This window comes from Gracilinanus agilis, chromosome 2, assembly GCF_016433145.1.
Source record: "Gracilinanus agilis isolate LMUSP501 chromosome 2, AgileGrace, whole genome shotgun sequence".
In the NCBI taxonomy this organism is placed as follows: Eukaryota; Metazoa; Chordata; class Mammalia; order Didelphimorphia; family Didelphidae; genus Gracilinanus; species Gracilinanus agilis.
This window is the reverse complement of record NC_058131.1, coordinates 545970008-545994423: the sequence shown is the minus strand read 5'-3', so window position 1 is coordinate 545994423 and position 24416 is coordinate 545970008. Positions and strand designations below refer to the sequence as shown.

At 38.0% G+C, this 24416-nt stretch overlaps 1 protein-coding gene across 2 annotated transcripts in view; it reads left to right on the top strand.

Moving 5' to 3' along the window:
• GALK2 (galactokinase 2) overlaps positions 1-24416 on the top strand; it is a 202218-nt gene that overhangs the window by 118965 nt on the left and 58837 nt on the right. For both annotated transcript variants that reach the window (XM_044665181.1, XM_044665180.1), the window contains exons 6-8: positions 15681-15779; positions 16812-16964; positions 21722-21932. In XM_044665181.1, coding sequence (XP_044521116.1) covers positions 15681-15779; positions 16812-16964; positions 21722-21932 — 463 coding nt within the window. The remainder of the gene's footprint in view (positions 1-15680; positions 15780-16811; positions 16965-21721; positions 21933-24416) is intronic.

Sequence of the window (24416 nt, the reverse complement as noted above, 5' to 3'; positions counted from 1 at the left end):
CAGGAAGCATCCAGGCAGGTATCTTTTTGTTGTGGTTGTTCAGTTGTTTTTAGTCATGTCTGACTCTTTATAACTCTATTTTGGAATTTTCTCGGCAAAGATACAGGAGTGATTTGCTATTTCCTTCTTTAGATCATTTTATAGATGAGAAAACGAAGGCATACAAGATTAAGTGACTTGCTCAGGGTCTCACAGCTAGGAAGTATCCAAGGCCATTTTTGAACTCAAGACGATGAGTCTTCCTGGCTCCAGGCCTGGCACTCTCTCCACTGTGCTACCTAGCTTCCCATTAGCCACCAAAACTTATATTTTACTTAACCAGATATATTGCTCTTTCTCACCATGCACAGAGCTACAATCCTTGTTCAGGCTGTCATTATCTCTTACCTGCATTATTGCAATAGCCTTCTAACTGCTCTCCCTGCTTCAGCCCTCTCCCCACTACAGTCTATCCTTGACTCAGTGGTAAGAGAGCTCAGGCCCAATCTGCTGTCAAAAATAGTAACAAACTCATGCCCTGGAGCTGGAGAAGCCAAAAGGCACTGATGTAGAGGAGCAAAACCTGAACTTTGCCCTTTGTGAAGATTATTATTATTATTTTTTGTATTTATTTATTTATTTAGAATATTTTTCCATGGTTCATGATTCTTTTCCTCCCTTCTCCCCCTCCCGGAGATGACAAGCAACTCCACTGGGTTATACATGTATCATTGTTCAAAACCTATTTCCATATTATTCATATTTGTAATAGTGTTCTTCTAAAGCCCAAGCCCCAGTCATATATCCATCAAACCACATAATCAAGATTGAGTATTTTAAATGTTGTAAATGGTTAGAAGGCAGTGAGGTTTGACATTCTGACCATATCAAGGTTGTTTCCCTCCTGAGAAAAGTCTAAACTGCTGTTGGTGAATCTCTGGCACATGTGCTAGAGCATGCTGGAGGGGGCTGCTCCCCCTCCATCTACCCTGGAGGACATTTCTCTCGTCACCTTCCCCTCTGCCCAGCAGCCCAGTGGGAGCACTTTTTCCCTCCCCTGTCTATGGCAAGGTAGGGGCTCACATGCAGCGTGAGGGTGCATTATGGATATTTGATCTCTAAAAGTTTCACCATCACTGGTCTAATCCCTTAGGATATAATACAATATGAATTCCCCTGAGTAGGAAATATAATTCACTGGAATATGAAAGGTTGATTGTTGAGCAAACTCAAACTGATTTCCTTTTCGAAGGTGCTTTAAGTTAGAGGTCTTTGATCAGAGGCCTGTATATAAGTCCTCATGGCTGAAAAGAGGCCTGTATATAAGTCCTAATGGCTGAAAAGTGACACTGGAAAGAGGAGCCCATTAGAGTGAAGACAATGTCTTGATTATTAAGGGTTTCTGGGAGTCCTTTATGTTTTTCTGCATTATTACTATTAAGTGAATTAAAGTTTTTCTATATCCTAGGTATATTATTGATAAAGATGGTGGGGCTCTTTTACTTCTTTCTCTGGAGATCTGCTTTTGTCCTTGTATTCCTACTGTCTAGCACAGTGACTAGCGTGTAGTAGGTACTCAATAAATGATTGTTAATTGATTGAACTAGTTACAAGCTAAAATTTGAGATTTCTGGGAGAAATAGTTAGTTGGAGGAAATAAACTAAAGAAACATGATTAAAAAAAACACCCTTACCTTCTCTCTTGGAATCAATATTGTGAATTGGTTCCAAGGAAGAAGAGTGTTAAGAGCTAGGAAATGGGGATTATGCCACTTGCCCAGGGTCACAGAGCTAGGAAGTATTTGAGGTCATATTTGAACTCAGGACCTTCTATCTCTGGGTTTGGCTCTCAATTTACTGAGCCATCTAACCAACCCCAAGAAACATGATTTTTAAGAAATATTCATTCAAGTGTGAACCTGGACTATTCAAACCTAGAACTTGGAGTTCTAGACCATGTACAGAAACACTTGTACCTTTCCATTTTGGACATGTATATATTTGATAAGCACATATGTCTCTCTCCTCTCTTTTTTCCCCTCTATAATCCTCCTTCCTTCTTTCTTCCCTTTCTCTTTCCTTCTTCCTTTCATCTCTCTTTTCTTTCTTCCTTTCTTGCCACTTATATCTCAGACATTTCTAAAGTTTCCACAATGTGCCAGGTGTACTCTCAGATACTGGGGATAGAAAGACAAAAGTGTTGGCCTTATATTCCTTGTGTGGAGACACACAACACATATACAGAGAAGCATTTCACAAGGAAACTTGAGAAGTGTGAGAGCACTTATTACTTTATTTAATATTTCACATTTTGATCTTAATTATTTCAAGAGAATGAGTGCAAATTAGGACCATTAAGACATTGGACAGTGACTTTTGTGTTTGTTATATCCACAAATGCTTTGCAGACATAAAAAATGGAGCTGTACAAGTATAAAAAATATATCATAACCAGAGAGTGAAAAGGGTAATGTATGATAATGAAGATGAGCAGTGAGCAAAACTAGGGTCACAGCTGGGTGAGCTTAGCAGTTGATTTGTCTCTCATTTCCCAGTTTACCTGGAATTAGCTGGGATCCATGTAGAAAGTTGCTATGGTTTTTTTGGGTTCACCTGTAAGTGAATATCTTGTTTCCCTCCAACTCCTCAAGACAATGTGGGATTCTCTTAGTCCCATGTGTTGGCAACATGTGAGGTAGATGTGTTTTGTGATGAGTTACCCCTAGTGATGGGCAAATCTCCGGACCTGGGCCAGTTCCTATTCCATTAAAAGTCACTTGTCCTTCCTTTGAAGCCTCTTGCCAATGGTGTGCTAAGACATTGGCTGGCATTTTGGCATTTATGTCAAGGGGGAGAGATTGTGCAATAACATCTGCCAGATCCTTAGTGTTGCCTTTTATATTTTAACCTTTCCCTCAAAGGTTGTCCTTCACCACACATCAATTAAGGGCCTACTATGTATATGCTGGAGGCAGCTAGGTGGCTCAGTGGGAAGAGCTTTAGGTTTGAGTTCAAATGTGGCCTCAGATAATAACTTTGGGACCCAGAGCAAGTTTCTTAACCTCTGTTTGCCATAATCTGCTGGAGAAGGAAATGGCGAGCCACTCCAATATCTTTGCCAAGAAAATCCAATGGACAGTATTGACATGCTATGGTCTACAGGGTCACAAAGAGTCAGACGTCAGTGAACAACAATATCATGTCCACGCCACTAGAATGATAAGGACTTAGTGCAGGAAATGACTTCAGATATTATTTCTCTGTTTGTTATAGGACCCTGATAAGGATCTGAGGTCCAGAGATAGGAAATGCTTAGCATCATGGACGATAGAATCATGATTTAGAGCTAGAAAGAGCAGTCAGGGCCATTTATTTCAATACCTAGAATTTTATAAAGGAAGAGATTGAGACCCCAAGTGGTAAAGTGATTTAGGAAGATAGATTTAGAAATGGAAGGGGTCTTAGATATCATCTAGCCCACTCCCTTCATTTTACAGACAAGGAAACCGAGCTACAGAGAGATTAAAAGAATGAGTCAAATTTATGAAGCTGGTCTATAGCTGTCAGGATTTGAACCTGAGTACATCTTTTCCAAATCCAGTGTTTTTTCTTTGTACAGTGTAATCATTTTTAAAAAATGTAAATTGTCTATTTTGGATGAGGAAATTTGAGGTATGCAGATGCTTAGGAAGACAAGGGGGAGGCCTCAGAAAAATAAATTATTTTCAGTCAAAGGGCACTGGTATTAGGGTTACTCATTCTTTGGAATCTGATTGTAACCTGATTAGAAGTTCCTGAAGGTCATTAACAACTCTTACTATTTCTTTTGTTAACTCCCTCAATGTCTAGAATGGTGCTTTATTAATAGTGCTTAATACTGACTGAATAAATGGAGTTTCCCATTTTCCCTGTTGCACATTTACTTGGAGATGATATGGTGTTTTTGAGAGATAAGATTTAGATTGTATGACTTGAAGGGGAGGGAGTGCGACTGCATCCATGACCCTAAATGAAATTATTATTCCTCTTATGGGACCCCATATTGATTTTGGAGGCATTGGTGATTGACAGGCATGAGCTCTGAGCACCATGTTTTGAAGAATGGGGCTATAAAGAGTCTTAAGCTTGAATTCATTGAAGGAAGACAGTGTGATCATCTCAGCAAACCCAGGCTCCCCATTGAACTTTAGTGAAGAGTGAAGTCAGAGCAGAAACTTCTTGTTTCTTTAAGGGACTCTGTGAAAATCTTTAAGGCCTTCCTAAAATATCTGAGAACATATATTCTTTCTCCCAAAGAAAATTGGTATTTAGATCTCCCAGTAGTAGCCTAGGACTATATTTACAGATCTTCTACCCAATGGTCTCTGGGCTTTAGGCGTAGGATCTGGCCTAATTGCCCTCCATTCTTCACCTCAAAATTAAAGATTGACAAGTTCATGATTCTAGACTTCAGAGCCAATATGTATCTTCCCCCCTGCCTTGGGTTGTAATATTATATGGCACCTTCTATCCTAGACCCTACCTGAAGAATATATAAAGGATCATACAATCTCAGATTTTGAAGGGACCATTTAGTTAAATTGCTACTCAAAGCCAGATTCCTCTCTGTAGCATTCCTAACAATGCTGACCACCCAACTTTTTTGTTTGAAGCTCTCCAGTAGTGAGGAACTTATTACTTAACTGAAGCAGATTAGCTTCTAGATTGCTTCAGTTATTACTATGTTCTTATTTTTAATTGTGGCCTAAACCATGATTGAACAGATCATCTTATCCCAGTTGTGTTGAAAGGATGGGACAGGGAACCTTTAAAAATCCTTATTCTGTATGACCTGGCTTATTCCTCAGAATACAGACACCTTTTCCTATGCTACAATGCTAGTGGAAGCTTTACTAGAGGTTCTTTATGCTAAAGGAGTCACTGATGGTAGAATATTTTAATGTCAGCTAATGGAAATGGGGTGAGGATTATATTAACTTATTAACAATTCAAGGCCCTTTGCTTTAAAAAACTGAACTCTAATTTCCAAAGATGTGGGTTCAAATGCTCCCTCTTATAAAAGTACTTATACATCTCTGGGCAAGATACTTAACTTTTCTGAGTCTTAGTATCCTCATCTGTAAAATGATGAGGTTTAGCCGAATGGCTTCTGTGGTCTTTCCACCTCTAATTCTATAATCCTGTGTCTAGTAGGTAGTACAAGTATTAAAATATTCATAATCCCCTACCCCTCAACAAAATGCTTACCTTCTGTCTTAGGCAGAAGAGTGGTAAGGTTTAGGCAATGAGGGGTGAAGTGACTTGCCCCAGAATCACACAGCTAAGAAGTATTTGAGGTCAGATTTGAATTCAGGACTTCCCATCCCTAGACCTGGCTCTCAATCCACTGAGCCACCTAGCTACCCCTAAAATCTTCATTTTACAAATGAATAAATGAAGACTTAGATTAGAAGTGGATTAGGGTCCTTGTCTTAACTTCGCTATTGGTAAGCCAGAGCCACACCAGGGAAATAACCAGGAGTTAATTCTAGGAATAACACTGTTGTTTCCTTATGCTGAGGAAATTACCTGTTGATAATATCAGTTATTTAATTTTCCCACATCTTTCCTTTCTCCGTCTGTCCAAATTGGTTTAACACCTAGTCTTACTGATTGATCTGCCATCAACTGGACCTCGGGAGTGGGACAAGAATATGCTGCCCTTTGGATAATCGGTGCTCCATGTGAGCAGAGCCCTCCCTAGAGAGTGGGCGGGCTCCATTGACTGTGGAAGATGACACATGGCACTAAGGGACTTCGGGCCAAACCACAGAGGTTGGCAGTCTCGCCTCTTATCCATTATTATTATCATGATTTAAACATTTTAGAAAGGTTGAAGCCAAAACAAGCAATCCTTTTGCCAAGGGAGAGACACCAATCCTTTACAGCATTTCTTGCAGTGGGATTCTAAGTCCCCTTTGGTATTTAGTAGCTGTGACTCTGGTCTTATTTCTGTCTGATCACATTAGTCTGGCCAAGGTTCTGCCTCCTGCTGTCTTGCCACAACAGCTTTTTTTGGATTTCTCCTCCCTTACTCTTCCCCTGCCCCCTCCCCAAATACTCATCAACATCTCTTAGCACATGTGAATTTTTAAGAAAACTAGACGAGGAAAAGAATTAACTGTACTATCCCAATTCGGCATATTCCCTGAATGGAAGGCTCTTTGTACCTCCTGAATTCCAGATTTCTGGCCAATTGGACCATTTTCCCAGACTCCCTCTCAGCCTTTTGGCTGCAGAGGACTCACCAGCCTCCCAGCTCTTGTCTCTAGACTGCTTGGGCTAGAAGGTACTACTACTTCTGGCAGCAAGTTCTTAGATTAATATGAAAAGAAGGCTTAATGATGAGATGGATAGGTAGCCTAAGTGTTTGGAGAGAGAGATCAGCTGGCAGATCCTACTCTCTCCATGGATGCTTTGAGTGCCTTGCACATAGTAAGGTATATGTTAAATATTTCTTGAATACTTACTGGTCCTCAAAGTGATCTAGTTTCAACAAGCATTCATTAAGTACATATACTGTGCTCAACACTCTATGCTAGTGGCTGGCACAGAGGGGAAAATAAAAACGATATGGCTCCTATTCTCAAGGAATTTGTGGTCTAGCAGAGGGATCATACAATGCATATGAGGACAAAATACTACAGATATTAAAGTATAAGTGTATACATTTACCATAAACTGGTATGATCAGATGAGGAGGAAAACCCCCCAAATTCCAGCTAAGTCAATCAAGGAAATATTCCCCGAGGAGTTATATTTAAGCTGGACATTAAAGAATAGATAAAATGACAACAGGTAGCTATGGGATTTTGGTGGGGAGTAAGAAGGGGTAACAAAAACATCCTCCCAGGGTTAGGGAAGATCGAATAAAGGTTTATGAAAGCAAGAAAACAGGCAGGTTAGAGACCCCATGTTTTCCTTGCTTACTGGCATCTTTTTTTCCTTGTGAAAGTTGGTAGATATAGGTTTAAAATGATATTTCACTCAACTTCTTCCTTCTCTAGTTCTTTCATAGAGCCATACAGCCCAGAGAATGGAGCTTTTTAGACCCTTTCCAGAAGGCAAGAACCACCTTTTTTCTCTCAGCCTAGCACTACACCCCATATGGGTGCCCGTGCATGTTTTTATATGACATCTCCTTAGCACAGATTTCTTTGCATCTTGAACTGAGCAGAGTTTTAGGATTGATTCTTGAACATATTTATTCTCTCTGCCGAGTCTTTCTAGGTCCCATTTCTTTTATAATCTTGCAACCTTTCCTTTCTCTTCTGGACCCCATTTTCCTTTCGTAACTATTCTTTGGTCTTTCCAAACTCACTTTTCAGGGCCAAACTAATAAGCATGATTTTTTTTGTGTGCCTATTTTGGGATGTCTCCGGGTTGACTCACAGTGTCCCCTGACAGCTCATCTTGAGGTAAGATATGTCATCAGCTTTAAGGGAAAAGAAATGCAAGCATAAGGGAGACATCATCTTTGTGGTTCAGGGACCTGCAGGGAAAAAAAAAAAGGCCTTTCTTTCTTAGCCTATGCCCAGGGGGCCTGCAACTTGAAACTTGGACATTGACCTTGTTCTAAAACAGAATTAAACCCTGGTAATCTTTTGGAGACTATTGTGGGGGCTGCCTTATTAGGAAAGTAACCTGTTCTTGGCTGGGTCTTAGCTGATTTTTCCAAATCCCTAAAAATAGGAACTTGAGTTTTTCAAAGATTGCACATAGCAACCTGGTTTTTAATAAAGGTGTGCTGAATTAAGAGTCTGAACCTGGGGCAAGTACACCTCCAGGGAATTGGGATTGTAGACCTGCCATTATTTATTAAGGGAGAAGAGGATGAGTGAAGCATAACAAAGTCAATGGAACTTTCTTTTTTTCCCTAGTGGTAATAGCTGGACAATTAGGGTTAAGTAACTTGCCTAGGGCCACACATCTAGGAAGTATCTGAGGCCAAATTCAAACCCAGGACCTCTGTCTCTAGGTTTATATCCACTGACAGAGTTGTATACTTTTTTTTTTCATACCTTTTCCATACCTAAAACTATTTTGTCACGAAAGCCTGTTTTATCTGAGAATGCGTTCAGCACTGTGCTGGGTAATTCATGTTTGTGAATGACTTCTTAGCATGGTAGATTTCTTTGCCTATAAAATTTATCCCTTTGTTAGGATTGACTCCCAAGTCTTCCTTTCATCACTGCTTTTTTTTTAAAATTTTTTTTTTTTATCAGCCTTCCTCAAATGCCTTTCTTAATACTTTTTGCCCTTCTTTTCATGGTACACAGGAACATAAAACCACAGAATTTTGAGATCCTACAGTTCAGAGGTTCTTAACCTTTTTTGTAGCCTACACCCTGTTAGTAGAGGCTGCTGAAGTCTATGAACTCTGAATAATGTTTTTAAATGCAGAAAATAAAATATATGGGATTACAAAGGAAACCCAATTATATTTGAATATTGTTATAAAAATATATAATTAAAAGACAAAGAAGTTCACAGATCCCAGATTAAGAACTCCTTGTAGTTCAGGTCACTTGTTTTATAGAAGAAGAAAAAACTGAGGCCTAGTGAGATTGTGACAAGGACATGTTATTTTGTTGACTAATAATCTCTCTAAGTTTTCTTCTCCTCATTTTTCTACAGACAAATTGAGGAGGCCCAATCAACCTGATTTCCTAGAAAAGTGGTTGGATGATAGACCTTTGATTTAGAGTTGGAAGGGTCCTCAGAAGCTAATATTAATCTCAGCATAAAATTAGTTTGTCAGTGTGTGACACTATTGAGGTAAACAGCCTTCAATAGATTAGAGTAGTAGTAGAGACTTTCTTTAGCTGTGGATAGTGAAAATAAACAAGACCACATGCTTATTTGCTTCATTATGCTTATTTTTCAAACCCTTACCTTCCATCTTAGAATGAATACTAAATATTAGTTCCAAGGCAGTAGAATGGTAAGAGCTAGGCAACAGGAGTTAAGTGACTTGCTCAGAGTCACACAGCTAGAACTGAGGTTATATTTGAAACCAGAACCTCCCATCTCTAGGCCTGGCTGCCTATCCACTGAACCACCCAACTGTCCTTTAATTATGCTTTTTTTTTTTTTTTTTGAAAGAAAAACTGTCACCCTTCACTTCACTGGTAATTTCCCTGGTACACATTGTGTAATATATTCTCTCTAGGTCTCAGTTGCCTCATCTTTAAAATGAGATTAAATCAATTCTAAACTTCCAGTTTAAAATCTCTGATGAATATGATCAATATATGACCACATTATTGAGAGCATTTAAGCTTAAACACCAATTATTTATGAAGTTCATAATTTGACAAAGACTTAAAGAAATATAAGTAGTACAATTAGGAACTTAATTTCCTGATTAATCTAACTCTGATATTTCTTTATACATTCTGAGTTTCCCACCCTAGCAGATGGTTGTTGCTTACTTAAATATCCAACTTGAGCACAGGTAGCTTTCAATGGTTGTAAGGAGTAAGGGGACCCTAAAAGGGGTAAACTGATTTTAGTAGACTTTTAAAAAACATTGATGAGTGTCCAATTTCAATTGACTTCCTATAGAACAAAGAGGCAGAGCAAGAAACTGTAGTTTATAGGCTTCTAACTTTAGAAACTGCTTTTTATGAAGTCAGGTTGCCTTCTTAAATGATCCCCTCATAGCGTGTTTGAAAGAGGGATTAGCATAGAGTGGAACTTTGATGAAAGTTGGGCAGTAGAGGGTGCTTTTTACCTTCTGAAAGGGCTCAGATAGAAAGTGGGATGCTGGAGAGAATGCAATTTCCTTTGTTAAACAAGATTTAAAATAACTGATCAAGGAGTAGAAGAGAAAAGAGCTGATCTTATTAAAGCATTGATGTTTTTGCCTTAGGGTTCTCAGGCAATACCTGGGAAAGACCTGGTATTTCCAGGTTATCTCAAAGCATCCACCTACATTAGGAAGATAAAGGTCCTTTTGTCCTTTGCTGAATGGCTTTGGGTCTATTGGGGCCAGAGTTTAATGGAAATCTGAACTCTCCTAGTTTTCTTAGAAAGATTTCTTTTCCACACTTTTGTTAATGTGTTCACAAAAATTCTTTGTTATCCATGTAGAGTTTATTGCACATTTGCTATAATTGAAATATCTGTTGAATACTAAGAGAATCAACTCCTAGGGCATTTATTTGCAAGCTACTCAGTCTACTCTAGCAATCTGAGAACACTTTATATTTTTGTTTCTGATTTCTCTTCGGATTAAATGGATAGGTGCACATTCTTCATTCACAGTATTTCAATTTACTAGTATTATTGGTTCCCTGTTACAGCTGTTAATGTCACTCCTTTAGATGATTATCTTATTTTTAATCTATGTGACTTTTGTTTATAGAGCCTGGGATATGGAATCCAGCTCCAGTTTTCTTTTGGCCAATAACATGTATTTCTTTTGTACCATTTTTGGAACATACCACACACCCCCTCTCATCTTAGAATCCTTACCTTTCAAGGGTCATTTCAGGTGCCATCTCCTTCCTGTAACTTTTTCTGATTTCCTCAATTATTGGTGTTATCTCTCTTCAAGCATTCCTAGAATCTCTCCTTTTCCTCTCTTTACTCATTACCTTGAATGATATTTATATGTTTATTTGCCCTTTTCCTATAGAATGTAAGACCCTTGAAGTTAGGGGTCATTTACTTTTTTATTAATATCACTAGTGGCTCACAGTTCCTTGACTTTATGTTTGGTTTTTTATTTTTATTTTTTATTTTAAACCCTTAACTTCTGTGTATTGGCTCCTAGGCAGAAGAGTGGTAAGGGTGGGCAATGGGGGTCAAGTGACTTGCCCAGGGTCACACAGCTGGGAAGTGTCTGAGGCCAGATTTGAACCCAGGACCTCCTGTCTCTAGGCCTGACTCTCAATCCGCTGAGCTACCTAGCTGCCCCAGTTCCTTGACTTTAATAGATAAATAATAAATATTAATTGAATTGAATTGAAAGAAAAATATAAGTCTTAGCTTTTACAATTTTACATGTGATTCCTTCATATTCTTTGGCTACCCAGTATTGCTTTTGTTGTTTAGGGACTTTAATGAGGAAAAAAAATATTCTTCCTTCACTTAGCTCAGTAGGAAGAATTCTGGACATGCAGTCAAGAGACCTACATTCAAATCCCAGCTTTAAAACTTAGTATTTGTGCAAATCATGGGTAAGTCAGTAAGCCTTTTTGAGCCTTTGTTTTCATCATCTCTAAAATGGGAATTTTATACAAAATATACCTAATACATATACACATACATAATTTTATACATAATACATATACACATACATAATTATATACCCGCTAGAATCACAGGGTGGTGGCTAGGGAAGTATTTTATAAACTTAAAAGCAATATCCCTATGAATCATTTCCTTTCATTTTAATATTTTTTAGGGGAGTTCTTCATTTACCCAAGTGGCTTATAGCTTCTGTCTTAAGATTTAACTTAAGAAGTGAGGTAGTTTAGTGGATAGAGTGCTAGGTCTGGATATGAGAAGTTTTGGGTTCAAATTTGTCCTCAGATACTCTGTGTGACCCTGGGCAAGTCACTTAACCCCAAGTGCTTAGTCATTGCTGCTCTTCTGCCTTGGAACTGATACTTAGTATCAATTCTGAGGCAAAGGTTAAAGTTTTTATGTGACAACCACATGATTTCTTATTTATAATATGAAACTGGCTGCTACCAGTCCTGTTTTCTTTATATTCATACTAGAAATATTTTTATTTTTTACTTCTCAATTAATCTTTCCCTATTTTCCCATTGTCTATTTTTCTCTACTAAGAATAGTCATTACTTATCTAGTCACGAAATTGTCAGGATTAATTTTCAGATGTGATGTCAAGTCAACTTTCTTTGAGAAAAGAAATAACCCTCCCCCCACCCCAAATAAAATCAATTACATTTTAACAGACAAGAAACAATATTACTGGTGATGAAAGTCATCCTTGATGGTGTGTAGTCAGACCCATGACTTGTAAAAGCCAAGTTAATACAAAGTTAGAAGAAAGAATAAAAATGAGTAAAAATAGAGCCCGTTATTAAAAATGCCATCCTCATGTTGATGACAACAAGTTACTGACATAGAAAAAAGGGATATGAAAAGGGCTATCATAATTTCATGCAGAAGTTTAAGTGTCATAAATCAGTCATAACAGAGAGACTAAGAGAGTCGAAAGGTTGCCTTGACTTATTTGCCAGGTACAGATATATTGACAATGAGAAGTAGCAGTCATTTGGAATAAAGTTTGCGAATGATTTAAGGAGGTCATTTAGTGTGAGCCTCTCTGTAACTTGCCTATCTACATAAAATTTTTATGAGAATAGCTTACACATGTATAGAGCACATCCCTGATAATAGCATTGGTTAGAACAGCAAATAGACATCTACAGTATCACACAACTAAAATGTAAAGAATGTAAGATCCTACTTTAGTTATTGTTTCTTGACCAAAAAAACTCCAATTTGGTTCATAAAACTCTCTTGAAGGCATATTTGCCACAAGGTGTCGCCAATGTGTATTCCAAAATTATGTAATATACTTTAAAGATATAACAGATAAACTTGTTTACTGACTTTCTGATCATTAATATCAGGCAAGGCAAAATGGGGTAAGGGGGCATTTACACACATATATAGAGTATACATGCATATAGATTTACCAAAGGTTTTTGTAACTACCAGGAAATTCAGTGCAACATTAACATCAAAGATAAATTCTTCAGAAAGAGGGAGGTCTTCAGAGACTCCTGTTTGAGGATGACATGTAGTAAGATTTAAAAAAATTTTTTTTTAACTCTTACTTTCTGCCTTAGAATTAATATTGTGTATTGGTTTCAAGACAGTGATAAGAGGGGTAGGCAGTGGGGGTTAAGTGACTTGCCCAGGGTCACACAGCTCATAAGTATATGAAGCCAGATTTGAACCTAGGACTTCCCATCTTTAGGTTTAACTCTCAATCCACTGAGTCAATTAGTTTCCCCCTGTAAATATTCTTAATTTAGATTCATAATCACTGTAAAAAGATGTCAGAGAAGGGTAAATGACAGCAAGAAAAGTAAGCCAATGAAGAATGCCTGTTAAGCGGGCTATGATATAGAGTTATATGTATTGACCTATAAAGCTTGGTCATCAGTGAATATAAAGTGATAAGTATTCAGATGGATAACAAGTTTCTCCCAGAATTAGAGAGATTAGTCTGCATTGCCTATGTGTGAAATCTCATCATCCTTTTAATGACTATATGTTGAAACAAAAATGACTCCCTAAAATAATTACCTTTTTTTTAAGCAAAAAATTTTTTTGGTTTTTAGATCATATACATTTCCCAATATAGTTCATCCTCCTCACACAGAGTCTTTGAGGAAAAAAATAATACAGCAAAACTATCTGCCACATTGAAAGAGTTTGATATGATATAAAACTGCTTCCTCGGCCTCAGGTGAAGATTGCTCTTTCTATTAAAAAAAAAAAAAAAGAATGAAACGTTTTAGTATATAGGGGATTTCTTTTTATCACCAACCTCCTTTGCTAATGGATGGGACCTTTGAGTCAAAAATTATAGACATTTTAATCACCTTCTTTGCATAGTTCTTAATTGCCTTCCAGAATGGTTGTATCCATTTGATAGCTCCATAACAGTCCATTATTGTACTTTTTTTCTATACTTCTTTTACTTCCTGTACTTCTCTTCTTTTGTTATCTTTTCCTGTTTGCTTGGTGTGAGGTAAAACCCTTAGCTATTTTGATTTGCATTTATCTTGTTATTAATGAGCAGTGTTTCCTATGGTTGTTACTAGTTTGCAGTATTTCTTTTGAGAACTGTTGCTCCTTTCCTTTAACTGTTGATCTAATGGGGAATGACTTTTGGGACTCATCTCATGGCAGCCAGGTGGCATAGTGGACAGAGCACTGGTCCTGTAAAGTGCTTATCACAGTGACTAATACATTGTAGATGCTGTGCCATTAGAATTATTCAGTAACAATATTCTTTGGGTGATTTTATCTGGCTATGAAGCATGGAACATGACAGTCTCAAGTATTTGTATTTATGATCATCCTAAGGGAAACAGAGAGGTGCATGGTGGATATGAACAGATTGTTACAAACTAAAAATCAGTAATTATAAGAAAAACTGTCATAAGTTATGCCTTCAAAGAATTGTATGATCAAAAAAGAATCTGGGCTAGTCATTGGCAAGCATAAGGGATAGATGATGCATAGTGTATGTACTTCATTGGCATTTTTGCGATTTGGACTGAAAGTAAGAAAGGCTCCACATATTAGTTGCCCCATCCCAGTGGCTAAGGTATGGGAGGGAGGATATAAAAAAGAATTAGGTAGGATGGGTAGTCATGGATAGATTACGATTGTTTCGATTTTTGTTAGAGGACATTCCCACACTAATGTTATCACAAGCCTTTCTTGGTGTCTCAGCCTGGTTCAGAACTATCCTTTGAAGATTCTGAGCAGCAGAATGTATACTTTAGCAGGTCCAACCAAGCTGAAACAGTTCCATTTGTAGACCTAGAGAGTGTACTGTCTGTTAATGTAGAAAAAGCCTAGCTTAGTTTGGAGAAGCTTAATCATTGCAGTCACTGTAGGAGGAGGAAAGTTTCAGACATAACCATTCCCAAGACTATCTAATACATGAGTTCTTAATTTGTTTTGAGTCTTGAACCCCTTTGATTGTCTGGTGTTTCCTATGGACTTCTCAGAACAATATTTTAATGCCTAAGATAATGCACATAGGATTGGGAAAAATCAATTATATTGAAGTACAAGTTGTCTAATAAAAAAAATTCATGGACTATAGGCCAAAAACTCATGGTCTAAAAGGTTGAAGAAGTGACATGATCTCTTTTAGTGAAGAAAGTATCTATATGCAATAAAATCAGTAATCTTTAAAGTATAAGGTAATATCACATATGATATAAAACAGAACCATCACTAAGTCAAGCCAAATTGTAGAAAATACAATTTTAGGTAGTATTTTTTATTCTTCTATTTCTTCAATTCAGTTTAATTTAATGTACATTTATTAAATAAAGCTTATTTTATCAAACTTATTAAATGAAATTATTAAACATTTATTGCTTTTTTCGATAGTATGAAACTGAAGTTTATGAGTATCTGTTTCTTTGTCAGGCCTTGATTATTAATATTTTAGATTTTTGTCTCTCCTTCCACATTTTACTTAAATGTCTGCATTTGACATTCGTACAAATAACCATTATTACAACCTTCCAAAAACTAAGGGTATAAATGGACACTGACTATTTTATACACATATTGCTGAGAAAAGTTGATATTCTACTTATTGTGTATCATCATTGGGCACATTCAGTAACTGATTTTAGACCCATAAGAAGCTAACTTTTTGGTTATGTGATTCATTGAGACCAATTTTTAATGGTTTTCTAGATACACACACACACCCAGTGTTGCACAATTGACACAGAGAACAAAGTAGATGGGTTTGCTGTGTTATGCTTTACTGACATTACAACTTTTTTCTTTGCAGAACCCCTACAATTATTTTGTGGAGTCCCACAGTTCATCAGAACAGTTTGAGAAATTCTGATACATAAGGGAAGAAGTGTATTTCTTCTTTTCTTAAAATATAAAATAATTTTTACCCCCAGACAGAACTGGCGGAAATTTGTACCAAGAGTGAGCGTTACATTGGCACTGAAGGAGGAGGCATGGATCAGGCCATATCCTTTCTTGGAGAGGAAGGAATGGTAGGTGACAATGACCTATTTGGAAGTACTACTGTGAGAAACCACATAGAGAAGGCATTAATATGTCCAAGACATTTAATCATGGACAAGTCCAATCAGACTGGCTCTTTCACACTTCCTTACACATTTCTCAAAAATCATTCAAGCTCATCCTTAAGTTTTTATCTTCCAAATGCCACCAGTTTTGAATTCTTGATCTATTTCACTATTTAATTTCTTTCTCTTAATATTTTAATGCTTTTATTTCATTCCACTTTGCCTTTTCTCTTTTTCTTTTATACCCATTTTCTTTTATTGTCTAGCTTAAGAGATTTCTTCATACTCTTGTGTTGTCTAACATAACTCCCGAAACCTCTCCATCTCATGTTCTTTCCAAATTCCCTTGTTGGTTTTTAAACCCAAATGTTAGTTCCTTTACCACATGTATTCAGAACCTCTTTTTCTATAATTTACTCTTTAGTAATATTTCTCTCTATAAACATTTTAGGACTTAGGCTGTGGGGAAGAAAATGTTGACAGCCAGCCAGAAGTAGATTCCTATGCTAGTTGCCACTTCTCCTTGGCTATCAGTTCCCTCAAACAGAGTGGAACTTTTTGATTGCTGTCCAGAAACTGCCCACTTCCAAAATAGATGCAGACATTTCTTCTGAACATATACAGTTCTCAATAATGCATCAACTTCCTACAGATTTGGCTGTTCTTCAAGAACACCTGGATTATTTCTTATTTAATATATGTTGTTGAAATATGTTACTTGAATTTAGATTCCCAAAGCCCCAGGCATTGAAGAGGAGGGGATTTTCTTCAGCACAAAGACATTGCTTGAACTATTCAGTAAGAAGACCCAAGTGTGACAGGTTTGAAAACAATAGACCTGAACTACATATAGCCAAGTTATTTGGTTTGTCCAGCCTGGGTAGTCATCCAGGCTGCCTAGAAGACTTTGAAAGAATCTTTTCAGTAGTGATTATGTGCCTAATCTTTTTCTAGGTTCTAATGAATAATAACTTCTCTGTCATTTTTTCCCAAAAGGCCAAGTTAATAGAATTCAATCCTCTGAGGGCAACTGATGTCCAACTTCCAAGTGAAGCAAGTTTTGTGATTGCTCACAGTTGTGTTGAAATGAACAAGGCAGCGACTTCTCATTTCAATACTCGAGTGATGGAGTGTCGACTGGCTGCAAAGGTAGTAAACTTTGGCAAATTGTAAGCATGTTTCATGTAGGCTTGTTAACTCCATCACTCTCCACGATCCCAATTACTTTGATGCCACATATTTATGTGTAATGCTACCAGAAGCACAGGGAGAATTTTGCACTTGGAGGACGAAGTGTTGGAACTTCATCCCACTTGTTCCCTTGTATTCCTCACCAGTCTCCCACTATAATAATCTTTCTACTCCCAAATGTTATTTGAGCACAACCTGGCTCCTCTCCCCAACTCCTATCCCCTCAAAACTATCTCATTGTCTTATCATACTTAGCTTTCCCTAATATCCCTAGAATGTAGAATGGGAGGGGGTGGGATTCTATCCAGATTTCTGTTTCCAATATGATTTGTAGACAGCCATCACGAACTGGTTTCTGGGGCAGGGTTTACAGAGAGGAAGGTGCAGAATTTCTGTGTATAAGTCTTTATAGGCACAATGTACACTTGAAAGGCATGTGCAGTGCTATTTGAAGGTTTGAAGTCACGTAGAAAAGGGTGAGAGTTGTCATGGAGTGTGGCCAATAGGGAGAAAGAGGAACTCCATTGTGGAGTGAGTACAAATTGTTTCCCTCTTCCAAGAACAGTGGCAGCTTCAACCCCTGACTTTGATCTGTAGGTTTATAACATCCCTGATATCTTCCAGTCTTCCTACTGTCAGTTGTACTGCTCATACCTCAATGCTGAATGGAGAAAACCTTGGGTTCAGCATGGCCCATGATGTTTATCAGATTTCATCAAGCTCTTGAGGAGACAGGAGTCAAAAGGGAGTTCTAGCTATTCTTAGCTCTAAGACATGGAGGCTCCTAACTTTTGCTAGGTAGTCTTTAGTTTGTTTCTGCCTTTTTTTTTCCTGAGTGCCTGATATGTAACCTGGCACTGTAGGACATTAGGAGATATAAAAGGAGTCTCTATGGGTCAGAAGAAAGAACTGTGCAATTGGAGTTAGAGGATCCAGGTTTAAATTCCAGTTCTGCTACTTATCACCTCTATGATTATAAGATATCCAAGGAGCATATCAACCCTAGTCATAACTTTAGAAATCTTGTTTTACTACCCCAGTCTAAAGTGGAGGAAACAGTCTCAGAGAATTTAAGTGGCTTCATTAACATCTTATATAGAGCTAGTGTAAATCAGAGCTGAGATATTTGAACCCAGGTCTTCTGATTCCAAATCTCCTGCTCTTTCCAAAACATTATATTATCTCTCAAACTTTTGTTTCCCATTTTCATATATGGTAGAATCAATCTTAAAAGCTCTTATAGAAATAGAGTGGATTAAAAAATTAATGAATAGTGGTAGGATCCATCTCATGACTCTTACAGAAGTAGGGTGTGGATTAAGAAATTAGTGAATAATGGACAGGCCACTTTGAGTTGGAACTAGGAGACCAACCTCAGACACTAGCTGGGTAGCTGACCACGGGCAAATCATTTGGCTTCTGTTTTCTCCTCTTGAAAATGAGAAGATGGGACACAATGGTTTTTAAGGTCCTTTCTCGCTTTGAATCTTAGGGTCAGATCTAGAACTGGAAGGGTCCTGAGAGGCCATCAAGACCAATCTCTTCATTTTACAGATCTCAGAGCAGGGAAATGACTTGCCCAGGGCCATACAGCTAATCATTGAGGCTAGAATCAAATCACCATGCCACATAATGCTGGTACTAAATGTTGGCAGCTTATCCATACGATGGGATATTAATATTTCTTCTCTTATCCAGTGCTGAGTGGAGAAGGATTTAGGAGAAATCAGATGTAGCCCTGAACCCATAAGTGGCAAACTCCCTAACCAACGCTTTGACCTTGAGAAATAGCAATCTTATTTGCTTCCCTCATCTGTAAATCATCTTACTGTCTCCAGAGCCAGATTTCAAAGGGTCTCAAGTGGGTTTCCCTGTTCCACTCCTTGAATTGTGTGCTGCTCAGCTGCTCATAGGAAATTACAGTCGATGTTGAGTGCATGTGGTAGATTTCATCGGTAATTGAAATGCACACCAAATTGGCTGTGTGGACCTTCCAGATGAAAGCTAAGTGGACAATTGGGCTAACCATTAGCAAATTGCGGATGTAGTTGGATTGAATGTGAAATTCTGTAAGTCACTGCCTCTGTGTGCAGATCAATCACACATAGGAAAGAGGAGGCTAGCTTTTGAAAACTGAGCCCTAGAGCCATTTTCCTGCTTCTTACCTACCCAGATGCTATGGGTTCTGCTACCCCAGAGAGGGAGTCTGGAGAAATATGACTTCTGGGATGAGGATTTGGGACTTGGGTGTTGAATAATGAAGAGAGTAAAGACTAAGATAACATTTTTGACAAGTCTGAACAAGCAAGGCTCACTTGGCAAGGTTCATTCCAAGATTCTCTCATGCTTTTCCTTGCCTCTCTTTGATTGTTTATTTCCAAATTTAAATATCCAGCAAAATGTTTTTCTAAGGTTTAAGCTGTGGCATGAACTTATGTGGATAGATTGCAAGTAGATTGCTATATAGTATTTAAGGTACAATTTTTCTCTTATCATTTTTCGGATTAATATAAATGTCTATTTGACTTCTCCATGCTTCACCTTGTTGGGCTCAGGGATCATGCTGAGAGAGGCCATTAGCCTTTGGGACTGTCAGGTCAGTACCCAAGCAGCAGCTAGCACAAGAGTCTGTGTGGTCTACAGAAAACACTGGACTTGAAGATGAAAGATGTGAGCTCAAAGCTCAGCTCAGCCAGTTAATAACTATATGCTTAAGATAAGTTATTTGCCTTTTCTGAATCTTGATCTATCCATCTATAATGTGGAAATAATGATACTTATACTCAGGAAGTAGTTGTTTACCTTTTACAGCCGAAACGAGGACCTCCAGCACCTAGCACAGTGCTCGGCATACCGCTTAGTGCTTAATAAATGCTTGTTTGTTGACTGATTTACTTAGTAATATCTTTGGGCAAGTTAATTAACTCCTCTCAACATCCTTTTCACCATCTGTAAAATGGGGGCAAGGTTGCTTATATATTCTTAGTTAAATACTATTGAGAATCAAATAAGATACTGTGTGCAAAGTTCATTGTAAGCCATACAGTGTCAGTTAGTTAACATTTATTAAATGCTTACTATGTCCCAGGAAGCTAGATGGCTCAGTGGATAGAGTGCTAGGCCTGGAGACCTGAGGAAGACCTGAGTTCAAATTCAGCCTCAGATGCTTACTAGCTGTGTGACCCTGGACAAGTCACTTAGCCTCTTTGCCTTCTTCCAGGAAATGGCAAGCCACTCCAGTATCTTTGCTTAGGAAACCCCAAATGAGGTCACAAAGAGTTGGATACTAGATGACTGAACAATAAATGTCCCAGGCATTGTTTTAAGCCCTGGGGATATAAAGAGGGGTAAAAGTTAGTGTCTTCTCTAGAGGAGTTCACAGCCTAATGGAAAAGCAATATGCAAATAACCATGCTATATGAACATTAGTTATTATCATTATAAACATTAGATCCTTAAGCCAGATTGAGAAGAGTAGCAGAGAAAAACAATGTCCTTTAGAATAAGGCTTAGATTTATTTCTGTGTTTTAAAAACAGCTGTAAAATGAAGTATTAAATGTGTTAGACAAAGGATACTATTGTCTGATTTTCCAGGTCATCTTTAAAAGCATTAACTCTTTTCAAATGTACAGTCTGAGGTTTTTAAGGGTATCATTGAATAAAAGTGCTCTTTATGAATGTTTCCCTGAAATTAATGATCTTAACCAAAATGAAATGCTCTTTTGGTACACCCTGCTTCCTTCACAGAATAAGGAAAATCTAATAATTGGTACTGCAGTAGAGTAAATCAATTGCACATTTCCTTATGAAGTTTTCTCTTTTCTCCTTCCTTATTCCTTTTTCACTGTTTGCTCTCTCTGAGCTTGCCTTGCCTTGGACCCAGGGAACGAAAACTAGATCTAGTGTCTGTTGCAAGAACTAGGGGAGAGGCACTGTCGGGGCTCAAGCATTCTCTCTTGTTTTGAATCTCAGCCCCCTTTTGGAGGGCTCATGCAGTAGCCTGTGGTCTAAAACACAGTGGATTAAGGGAGAGATAGTAGAAAGAGAGAAACATATTCTGATTTCGAGGTGCCTTAAAGAACACTTTCAACAAGTTCCCCAAGAATTTGGTACATGCTTAACTAAAGTTATTCTTTCAAAGAAACCTTTTTCTTTTATCTTTTCTTGAGAAGGGAAAACCAGGCTTTATCACACCACCCATTGAATGAAAATGATTTTTTATGAAGTCCACAAACATTCAGATATTTAAATTCATTAATTATCTTCTAAGTGACATTTAATTAACAGGAAAAGTCCTAACAGGTCATTGATGACATAACTCCCTCAGACCTGGATCATGTAAGATTAAGAGTAGTTTTCTGTGGATTTTATAAGGGCAGAGTATAGTAAGAATAAAGCATCTGTTTAGGGACTAAAAATGCAGAACTGTCCATGGAAGTAGCCCTGTGGGAAAGGAGGGACAGGCATAACATCCACAAGAGACTAGAGTTCTTTGTGAAGGACAAAGACTTAATTTTTTTGGTTTTTGAACATCTGTCACATAAGAATGGGAAATTCCAAACATCTGAACCCACTCTATTTCGGAGCAATAATGGGGACTTGGATAGATTGAGTGGAAAGAAATTCATCTTCATGTTGAATTTTACTAATTAATACATGGCCTGTTGATTTTTGAATAGAAATTTACCATCATCATCTTGATTTGAATTTGCAGTTCCTGGCTAAATACAAAGGCCTGAAATGGAAAGAAATCCTGTGCTTGAAGGAGGTACAGGTCAAATTAGGAGTAAATCTGGAGGAAATGTTGCTGCTAGTGGAAGAAGTCTTCCATTTAGAACCTTACAGCCCAGAGGAAATTTGCAAATGCCTAGAAATTAGCCTGGAGGAGCTCAGGACCCAAATCCTTAGCAAGAACACTCAAGATGGTAAGTACTGAGAACTTCCAACCACAAAAGGGCTGCTTCCATTGCTTGACCTTGACATTGGACAAGGCCCAAGTTCCTAAATTACTTGTATCAATTTTGAAGCATCCTGGAATAAAAATCTAGGTATCTGTTTCTTCTCCCATACTTTTTCTACCCTTTGGCTACTTTGTTACTAATAGGAAGTATTTTCAATTAGAAGATTATCTCCCGACAGTTGTGGTATTATAGCCAAGGGGATCAATGAAGATTCAACTGACTTATGACAGGCTGGACAGTTTCCACCATAATCTGTGATCTGTCTTTGATAACATTGTTAGATTTATTTTAATTTCTCTAGGCATCTTGTTGGGCAATATCAGAAACTGAACAGGGAGGTGGGAGGTATGGGCTGAACAGATTGCAACTCCCTTGGTACTAGTTGGCTTAGAAACTTAAGGTGGTCCATTTGATGGCAGGCAGATCTACTGAGACTATCAGCTCTTATCCTGTAGCCCTTCAGTGGGGTCTGATTAGAGTCATGCCTTACACCCATATCTTTTGACATGTTGGTTAGCTTTTTCTCTACTATAGCATGCTGTTCCTCTTGCATTGCAAAAATTGATACCATCATTTCCTCCATTTATTCTCTTTCTATTCCTATTATCCATACCGTAGAACAGATTCTCATTTCTTCCCTCTTGAACTATTGTAGTTACAGGTTGGTTTTTCTTACTGAAGCCTTTCCATTCTGTCCTTCAAATCAACATTCACAGTGCTTGCCAGACTTATCTTCTTTCCTATAGTTCCTAAGAGAAGACAGCTTCTGGAAGGCAGCTGCTGCCCTTAATTCTGGGAGAAATAGGAGGAAGGGCACGGGGTGAGAATGAGGGTAATCTTGGGGATAGAAAGGTGATGAAATGACGTAAGAGAACCAAAGCTATAGATAATAAGCCATTAGATGATAGGGATCAAATCAAATTATGAACATAGGAACTATATGGCCAAGTTCCTGGAATTTGATTTTAAAGTTAGGAAGAGCTCTATAGAGAAATTTCTCTTCTAAGGCAGTAATTAACTAGGAGAGGCATATAAAGCATTTAGTAGCAATTTCATGAGAACCATGAAAATTTGTTTTCAGTTCTTAGCAATGTTCCTGTGTTCTGTGGCTCATCTATGAAATAGTCAAAAACTTTCCTGTTTAATCATTGTTTTTTTTTTTTTAAACCCTTCCCTTCTGTTTTAGAATTGATAACTAAGTATTGGATCCAAGGCAGAAGAGTGGCAAGGGCTAAGGTAACTGGGGTTAAGTGACTAAGTGACTTGCCTAGGGTCACACAGCTAGGAAGTGTCTTGGTCCAGATTTGATCCCATGACATTCCATCTCTGGGCCTCTATCCATTGATCTCCCTAGCTGTCAATTTCCTGTTTAATTGTAAGCTTGCCTTGTTTGTTTATTTTTCGGCCTGGACCTATGAAATTATTTGATATAGGGAGATATTTCTCTTCTCTCTTCATTCCAATGAGGAAACTCTATCAATTCATTTTGGGCACTGAGAAGCAAAGGATTTGCCTAGGATCATATAAATAAATTTAAGTGCCAGGTCTTCTGACACCTTGGCTGGATCTTTTATCCACTATGCCATGTTACCTCTTTCATAATATGGAAATTGATGCAGTCAGTTCCTCTATCTGTTCCCTCTCTCTATCATCCACTCTGTAGTCTAGATTCTCCTATCTTCCCTTTCAGACTGTTGCAGTTAAATTTTAGTAGACCTTTCCTACTGAATCTTAACACTCTACCCTTCAGATCCTCACTCACAATGCTTACCAGACCTATTTTCCTTCCTTAGTCTTGTATATTTGTACTTCCTTTGTAGTTCTTAAGGTTTTTTTTTCCCTTGGCCTTCCAGGCCTACTGTCATTCAGGCCCACTTAGCCTTTGCACCCTTATTTTATATTCCTTCACCTATTCTGGGCTGTGGGAGAACTGGAAGTCCTTGTGCCTTCTTTCCTGCCTGTCTTTACTCACACTCATTCCATGCCAAACAAAAGGAACTCCTATTTTACTCAACAGAATATTAATAATAATGGCTAACTTTGATAGGAATGCCTAAACTGGGCCAAGCACTGTACTACATACACTCTTTAAAAAAATCATTTACTTATTTTTTTTTAACATTTATTAATATTCATTTTTAACATGGTTACATGATTCATGCTCCCCTTTCCCCTTCAACCCCCCCTCCTGCACCCCCTCCACCCATGGCCGATGCGCATTTCCACTAGTTTTGTCATGTGTCCTTGATCAAGACCAATTTCCAAATTGTTGGTAGTTGCATTGGTGTGGTGGTTTCGAGTCCACACCCTCAATCATGTCCACCCCGACCCATGCGTTCAAGCAGTTGTTTTTCTTATATGTTTCCTCTCCTGCAGTCCTTCCTCTGAATGTGGGTAGCTTTCTTTACCATAAATCCCTCAGAATTGTCCTGGGTCATTGTATTGCTG